The sequence below is a fragment of the Aythya marila genome (assembly GCF_965140915.1).
Source record: "Aythya marila genome assembly, contig: HAP1_HAP1_SCAFFOLD_92, whole genome shotgun sequence".
NCBI lineage: Eukaryota > Metazoa > Chordata > Aves > Anseriformes > Anatidae > Aythya > Aythya marila.
The window spans coordinates 1-8889 of record NW_028136850.1 but is presented as its reverse complement, the minus strand read 5'-3'; the positions used below and the strand labels follow the sequence as shown (position 1 = coordinate 8889).

Below are 8889 nucleotides of genomic sequence, written 5' to 3'. Positions count from 1 at the left end.
CATCTCCGTCCCCATTGCATCCTCCCCCTCCCCACTGTGCTGCCCCCAGAGGCCCCCGGTTCCCCCCCAGCACCACACGGCCTCTGTGGGGTGGGACGGAGGCTGCTGCCTCCCCCCAGCCCCAACCCTGACCCTGACCCCAAACCTGATCCCCTGACCCTGACCCCAACCCCGACCCAGACCCTGATCCTGACCCTGACCCCAATCCTGACCCCAGCTCCTACCCGGACCCTGAACCTGACCCTGACCCTGATCCAGCCCCGACTCTGACCCTGACCCCGACCCCAACTCCAACTCTGACCCTGATCCTGACCCCAACCCTGACCCCATTCCAACCCCAACCCAAACCCTGACCCCGAACCCAACCCCTACCCTGACCCTGACCCCAACCCCGACCCCACTGCAACCCCAACCCTGACCCCAACCCAAACCCTGACCCCAACCCCAACCCTGACCCCGACCCTGACCCTGATCCTGACCCCAACCCTCACCCTGACCCAAACCCCAACTCTGACCCCGATCCTGACCCCGACCCCGACCCCGTCCCCCCGGTGCTGACCCCGCTGTCCCCGCAGGCCCCGGGATGGCGGCGCGGCGGGCGGCGCTGGTGGCGGCGCTGCTGCTGGCCGAGCCCTGCGCCCCCGAGCCGGCGGCCGAGGCCAACGGCACCGGCACGTGCCAGGGCTCGAACCGCTGCCAGCCCGGCGTCCTGCTGCCCGTCTGGCAGCCCGACAACCCCTCCTTCGGCGACAAGGCGGCGCGCGCCATCGTCTACTTCGTGGCCATGATGTACATGTTCCTGGGCGTCTCCATCATCGCCGACCGCTTCATGGCCTCCATCGAGGTGATCACCTCCAAGGAGAAGGAGATCACCATCACCAAGGCCAACGGGGAGACCAGCATCGGCACGGTGCGCATCTGGAACGAGACGGTCTCCAACCTCACCCTGATGGCGCTGGGCTCCTCGGCGCCCGAGATCCTGCTCTCGGTCATCGAGGTGTGCGGCCACAACTTCCAGGCGGGGGAGCTGGGCCCCGGCACCATCGTGGGCAGCGCCGCCTTCAACATGTTCGTGGTCATCGCCGTCTGCGTCTACGTCATCCCCAGCGGCGAGAGCCGCCGCATCAAGCACCTGCGGGTCTTCTTCGTCACCGCCTCCTGGAGCATCTTCGCCTACATCTGGCTCTACCTGATCCTGGCCGTCATCTCGCCCGGCGTGGTGCAGGTGTGGGAGGCCCTCCTCACCCTCGTCTTCTTCCCCGTCTGCGTGGTCTTCGCCTGGGCGGCCGACAAGCGCCTCCTCTTCTACAAGTACGTCTACAAGCGCTACCGCGCCGACCCGCGCAGCGGCATCATCATCGGCACCGAGGGCGAGCTGCCCAAGGGCATCGAGCTGGACGGCGGCTTCCCCCCCGCCGAGCGCCGCGAGGCCGAAGGCTCCGCCGCCACCGCCACCGCCACCCCCGTCGCCGCCGTCACCGCCGTCAGCGCCTCGCCCGCGCTGCCCGCGCCCACGGCCGAGGAGAAGGAGCTGGACGAGAGCCGGCGCGAGGTGATCCAGATCCTGAAGGAGCTGAAGCAGAAGCACCCCGAGAAGGAGCTGGAGCAGCTGGTGGAGATGGCCAACTACTGCGCGCTGCTGCACCAGCAGAAGAGCCGCGCCTTCTACCGCATCCAGGCCACGCGCATGATGACCGGCGCCGGCAACGTCCTGAAGAAGCACGTGGCCGAGTTCTCCAAGCGCTCCTCGGCGCTGCTGGAGGTGCCGTCGGACGCCGAGGAGGAGGCGTGCAGCCGCATCTTCTTCGAGCCCTGCGCCTACCACTGCCTGGAGAACTGCGGCTCGGTGACGCTGTCGGTGGCGTGCCAGCAGGGCGCCGAGGCCAACCACACCTTCTACGTGGACTACAAGACGGAGGACGGCTCGGCCAAGGCGGGCTCCGACTACGAGTACAGCGAGGGGACGCTGATCTTCAAGCCGGGCGAGACGCAGAAGGAGCTGCAGATCGGCATCATCGACGACGACATCTTCGAGGAGGACGAGCACTTCTTCGTGCGCCTGCTCAACCTGCGCGTGGGCGACGCCGAGGGCATGTTCGAGGCCGACTCGGCCGAGCACCCCAAGGGCCGCCTGGTGACGCCGCTGGTGGCCACCGTCACCATCCTGGACGACGACCACGCCGGCATCTTCGCCTTCCAGGACCGCCTGCTGCACGTCAGCGAGTGCCAGGGCGCGCTGGAGGCCACGGTGCTGCGCGGCTCCGGCGCCCGCGGCACCGTGCTGCTGCCCTACCGCACCGTGGAGGGCACCGCCCGCGGCGGCGGCGTCGACTACGAGGACGCCTGCGGGGAGCTGGAGTTCCGCAACGACGAGACGGCGTGAGTGGGACCGCGGGGCTCGGGCAGGCCCCGTGGGGGTGCCCCGTGCTTGTGCAGCCCTCGTGTGCTCGGCCTTTGCATGCCCAGACCCGGCTTGGGTGTCCCTTGTGAGCTCGGTCTTGGCACGCTCGGACCTTGTTTGGGCACCCCATGCTTGTGCATCCCTTGTGAGCTCAGCCTTGCACGCCCAGACCCAGCTTGGGTGCCCCATGCTTGTGCATCCCTCGTGTCTCAGCCTTGCACACCCAGACCCTGTTTGGGCACCCCGTGCTTGTGCACTCCTCATGCACTCAGTCTTTGCACACCCGGACCCAGCTTGGGTGCCCCTTGTGAGCTCAGCCTTTGCACACTTGGACCCTGCTTGGACCCTGCTTGTGCACCCTGTGCTTGTGCACCTCTGGTGAGCTCAGCCTTTGCACACCCGTCCCCTACTCATGCTCACCCTTTGCACACCCAGCCCCGTGCTCGTGCCCCCCCCGTGCGCTCAGCCCTTTGCACGCTTTGCTCGCGCGCCCTCTGCTTGTGCGCTCTGGGGGGGGACGGGTGGATGGACGGACAGACGGACGGACGGACGGATGGGTGGATGAAGGGGAGGACGGACGGACGGATGGGTGGGGGGACACCCAGACAGATGGACGGGGGGGGGCAGGGGGCGGCCGGCCAAGTGCCCAGCCGGCCGTGCCGGGTGGCCACGGGGGCGGCTGGGGAGACCCGGCTGGGCGGACAGATGGACGGACAGACGGAGGGACAGACGGACGGGGCGATGCTGGGGGGGTTGGGGGGGGGCCGCCCCCGCGCCCCCTGACGGGGCCGGTGCCCCCCCCCCGTGTCCCCCCCCCCCCGGCACAGGAAAACGCTGCGGGTGAAGATCGTGGACGCCGAGGAGTACGAGAAGAGGGAGAACTTCTTCATCGAGCTGGGGCAGCCCCGCTGGCTGAAACGCGGCATCTCGGGTACGGGGGGGACCTTTGGGGATATTTGGGGACATCTGGGGGCATTTGGGGACATTTGGGGGCATTTGGAGACCTTTGGGGACCTTTGGGGACCTTTGGGGACATGGGGACGCACAGGGCAGCCTCTCACCACCGCCCTCTCCCCTTCGCAGCCCTCCTGCTGAGCCAAGGTAGGAGCCTTCCTCCTCCTCCTCCTCCTCTTCGCCCACCCTCGGTCACCCAGGGCCGGGGTCCCCGCCGAGCCCTGCGCCACCCGTCCCCTGTCCCCGCGTGTCCCCGTGTCCCAGCCCCGTGCCGTGCCCCACGCTGCAGCCCCACGCCCCACACCGTGTCCCAGTGCCACGTCCCTGTCCCCACACCAAGTCCCTGTCCCCATGTCCCGGTCCCCACACCACATCCTGGTGCCGTGTCCCTGTCCCTGTCCCCTCACCCCATCCCCATGCCATGGCCCCACGCCGTGTCCCTGTCCCAATGCCACATCCCAGGGCCACATCCCCGTCCCCACACCGTGTCCCTGTCCCCACACCCTATCCCCACACCATATCCCTGTCCCCATGCCATGTCCCCATGTCCCACACCCTGACCCCGTCCCCATACCCCATCCCCACACCCTGTCCCCATGCCCCACACCGTGTCCCCATGCCCCATCCCCGTCCCCGTCCCCATCCCCACACCGTGTCCCTGTCCCCATCCCCTGTCCCCACACCCCGTCCCCATCCCCACACCGTGTCCCTGTCCCCATCCCCTGTCCCCACACCCCGTCCCCATCCCCACACCGTGTCCCCGTCCCCGTCCCCGTCCCCGCTTGGCGTCCCCGCAGCCGACGGCGACCGCAAGCTGTCAGCGGAGGAGGAGGAGGCGCGGCGCATCGCCGAGATGGGCAAACCCGTGCTGGGCGAGAACTGCCGCCTCGAGGTCGTCATCGAGGAGTCCTACGACTTCAAGGCACGGGGAGGGGGTCCGGGGGGGTTGGGGGGGTCCGGGGGGGGGCTCGGGGTTGGGGTCTCACCGCCCGTCCCCGCAGAACACGGTGGACAAACTGATCAAGAAAACCAACCTGGCCATGGTCATCGGCACGCACTCGTGGCGCGAGCAGTTCCTCGAGGCCATCACCGTCAGCGCAGGTCCGGGGGCACCGGGGGTCACCGGGGGTCACCGGGGGTCACCGGGGGTCACCGGGGGGGCACACGGGGTCACGGGGTCAGGGGGGGGACACGGGGTCGGGGACGGGGTGCCTGGTGCTGGGGGCACAGGGTGGGGTGTACAGGGGGGGATTGGGGTTGGTGGTGGGGTTTGGGGGCGCATGGTGATGGGGTTTTGGGGACGTGGCGATGGGTTTTGGGGACACAGTGATGGGGTTGGGGGCACGGTGATGGGTTTTGGGGACACGGTGATGGGTTTTGGGGACATGGTGCCAGGTTTTGGGACATGGTAACGGTTTTGGGGGCATGGTGATGGGTTTTAGGGACACGATGCCAGGTTTTGGGGACATGGTAACAGGTTTTGGGGACGTGGTGATGGGTTTGGGGACATGGTAATGGTTTTGGGGACATGGTGATGGGTTTTGGGGACACGGTGCTGGGTTTGGGTGCACAGCCCCAGATTTTGGGGCTATGACACCAGGTTTTGGGGACACACAGCTCCAGGTGTTGGGGACACAAGGCCCAAAGTTTTGGGGATGCACAGCCCTGAGTTTTGGGGACAGGGTGCCAATTTTTGGGGAGCACACGGTGCCAGGTTTTGGGGACAAACAGCCCCAGCTTTTGGGGCCACGGTGCCAGGTTTTGGGGCCACACGGCACCGTGTTTTTGGGGCCGTCCCCGCGGGGGCTGACGGCGCCTTCGTCGCCAGGCGAGGAGGAGGAGGAGGAGGACGGGCGGGAGGAGCGGCTGCCGTCGTGCTTCGACTACGTGATGCACTTCCTGACCGTCTTCTGGAAGGTTCTGTTCGCCTGCGTGCCCCCCACCGAGTACTGCAACGGCTGGGCCTGCTTCGGCGTCTCCATCCTCCTCATCGGCGTCCTCACCGCGCTCATCGGCGACCTGGCCGCGCACTTCGGCTGCACCGTGGGCCTCAAGGACTCCGTCAACGCCGTCGTCTTCGTGGCCCTCGGCACCTCCATCCCTGGTGCGGGGTTGGGGTTGGGGTTGGGGTTGGGGGGGGAGTGGGATTGGGGTGGGAGTGGGGTTGGGGTGGGGTGGGATTGGGGTTGGGATTGGGATTGGGGTTGGGGTTGGGGTTGGGATTGGGTTGGGGTTGGGGTTGGGGTGAGATTGGGATTGGGGTGGGAGTGGGGTTGGGGTGGGGTGGGATTGGGATGGGATTGAGATGGGATTGGGAACAGGGACAAGGAGCAGGGGGAGAGGACAGGGCTGTGGGGGGGACACGGTTCTGGGGCACGCGTCCTCGTGTCCCCACGCCGTGTCCTTGAGCTGCTGTCCCCGTGCCCCTGCTGTGCCCCTGTGCCCCCATGTCCCATACCCCAAATCCCCATACCCCATACCCTATATCCCATATCCCCATGCCCCACATCCCCATGTCCCATACCCCACATCCCCAATCCCCATACCCCATACCCCATACTGCCACATCTCGTCCCCATGTCCCCATGTCCCCATCTCCATATCCTCAATCCCCATATCCCATAACCCATATCCCACATCCCCATGTCCCATACCCCAAATCCCCATATCCCCATACCCCAATCCCCAATCCCCATACCCCAAATCCCCGTATCCCAAATCCCCATACCCCAATCCCCATACCCCAATCCCCATACCCCAAATCCCCTATACCCCATACTCCATACCCCTATACCCCACACCCCACACCCCACACCCCACACCCCGTACCCCCTTTTTCCCCCCGCAGACACGTTCGCCAGCAAGGTGGCCGCCCTGCAGGACCAGTGCGCCGACGCCTCCATCGGCAACGTCACCGGCTCCAACGCCGTCAACGTCTTCCTGGGCCTCGGCGTGGCCTGGTCGGTGGCGGCCATCTACTGGGCGGCGCAGGGCCGGGACTTCGAGGTGCAGACGGGCACGCTGGCCTTCTCCGTCACCCTCTTCACCATCTTCGCCTTCGTCTGCATCGGGGTCCTCCTCTACCGCCGCCGGGCGCCCATCGGGGGCGAGCTGGGGGGGCCGCGCGCCCCCAAGCTGCTGACGGCCGCGCTCTTCCTCGGCCTCTGGCTGCTCTACGTGCTCTTCGCCAGCCTCGAGGCCTACTGCCACATCCAGGGCTTCTAGGGGGGGAGTGGGGGCAACGGGGGGGCAATGGGGGTGATGGGGGGGTGATGGGGACGCAATGGGGTCAACAGGGCCAATGGGGACGCAATGGGGCCAATGGGGACGCAATGGGGGCAATGGGGACGCAATGGGGGCAATGGGGACGCAATGGCCAGCCTCGAGGCCTACTGCCACATCCAGGGCTTCTAGGGGGGGCGACGGGGGGGTGTGGGGCAATAGGGGGGCTGAGGGGGTGATGGGGGGGCAATGGGGGCAATGGGGACGCAATGGGGGCAATGGGGACGCAATGGCCAGCCTCGAGGCCTACTGCCACATCCAGGGCTTCTAGGGGGGGAGTGGGGGCAACGGGGGGGCAATGGGGGCAACGGGGGGGCTGGGGGATGATGGGGACGCAATGGGGTCAACAGGGCCAATGGGGACGCAATGGGGCCAATAGGGACACAATGGGGCCAATGGGGATGCAATGGGGGCAATGGAGACACAATGGAGCCAACAGGGCCAATGGAGATGCAACAGGGCCAACAGGGGCAATGGGGGGGCATTGGGGTCAATGGGGACACAATGGGGACGCAATGGGGTCAACAGGGACACAATGGGGCCAATAGGAACACAGTGGGGCCAATGGGGATGCAATGGGGCCAACAGGGGCAATGGGCGGGCAACGGGGGCAATGATGGGGCTGTGGGGGCAATGGGGATGCAACAGGGCCAATGGGGACACAATGGGGCCAATAGGAACACAATGGGGCCAGTGGGGATGCAATGGGGTTAATGGGGGCAACGGGGGGGCTGTGGGGGCAATGGGGATGCAACGGGGCCAATGGGGATGCAATGGGGACAATGGGGACACAATGGGGGTGATGGGGACGCCAAGGGACACGCAGTGGTTGTGGGGGGAGGGATGGGGCCTCCCGGGGCCGTGTCCCAGTAGGGTCCTCGTGGTGGCCCCATAGGGTCCCCTCAAGGCCCTTCTGCCACCCCCGTGTCCCCAAAGGATCCCCATAGCTCCCCAGTGGGTCCCCATAGGGTCCCTGTGTCCCTATAGGGTCCCCTTGGGGTCCCCTTGGGATCCCAATGTCCCCATAGGCCCCCCCCGGCCCTGTTGGGTCCCCATGCCCCTATAGGGTCCCTATAGGGTCCCCATAAGGTCCCTGTACCCCCCAGGACCCCCCCCAGGTCCCCAAGCACCCTCGGGATCCCCTTGCCCCCCCTCGGGGTCTTCTCAGGGAGCTGCGCCCCCCAGGGTCCCCCCCCGTCCCCCCTGCCCCCCCCGTTCCCATAGGGTCCCCACACCCCTATAGGGTCCCGACGCCCCCCCCCCCCCTCATAGCGCGGGGTTTGTTGTTTTTTTTTTCTAAAATCCCCCTTTTTAACCCCGGTTTCGGAGCGGCTCGGCCCGCCGGGGGGCTGCGGGGCTGTCGCGGCGCTGGTCCCCCCCCGGCCCCAAAAAAAAACCCCCCGGGAAGCCACCGGCTCGCTGCGTGTCTTTGGGGTCGGGGCGTATGGGGGGGCTATAGGGGGCTGGGGGACCCCATAGGGGTGTGGGGGGGCGTATGGGACCCCTATGGGGTCTGGGGGGGTCTGGGGTGCTTGGGGGGGGACTAGGGGACCCCATAGAGGTGTAGGGGACCCCATAGGGGTGTAGGGAACCCCCCCATAGGGGTGTTTGGGGGTCTAGGGGACCCTATAGGGGCGTACAGGACCCCATAGCGGGTATATGGGGGGGCTACGGGACCCCATAGGGCACTGGGGGGTGCATACGAGACCCCATAGGGGTGCTGGGGGGTGTATGGGAACCCATAGGGGTCTGAGGGTGCTGGGGGGGGCATATGGGACCCCATAGGGCTGTATGGGACCCCTATAAGGATATTTAGGACCCCTATAGGGCTATATGGGGCCCCTATAAGGATGTTTACGGCCCCTCTAAGGGTGTTTAGGACCCTTATAAGGGTGTTTAGGGCCCCTATAGGACGTTTAGGACCCCTATAGGCTGTATGGGACCCCTATAGGATGCATGGGGTCCCTCTAAGGGTGTTTAGGACCCCTCTAAGGGTGTTTAGGGCCCCTATAATGGTGTTTATGGCCCCTATAGGCCGTTTAGGGCCCTACAGGCCATATAGGACCCCCCCATAGGGTTCAGTGCAGGCCGGCCGTTGCCATGGCAACAGGGCGGGCTTAAAATGGCGGCGGGGGCGGGGTCAGCGTGACGACAGCACAGAGGGGCGGGGTCACCATGGCGACAGCGGCGGCCGTCAGGCGAGGGCTGACATTTGCGACAACGGGGGTGGGCGTGGCCTCGAGGCGTTACCA

The 8889-nt window shown here is 66.7% G+C and overlaps 1 protein-coding gene across 1 annotated transcript; it reads left to right on the top strand.

The window, feature by feature from the left end:
• Nucleotides 1-583: 583 nt before the first annotated feature.
• SLC8A2 (solute carrier family 8 member A2) lies at nt 584-6580 on the top strand (the record flags this gene model as incomplete). Its single annotated transcript, XM_082785791.1, has 7 exons — nt 584-2379; nt 3229-3332; nt 3485-3502; nt 4153-4277; nt 4357-4456; nt 5184-5459; nt 6204-6580. The coding sequence occupies 7 exons, from the start codon at nt 584-586 to the stop codon at nt 6578-6580; spliced, it is 2796 nt and encodes a 931-aa protein (XP_082641917.1).
• Nucleotides 6581-8889: the final 2309 nt, after the last annotated feature.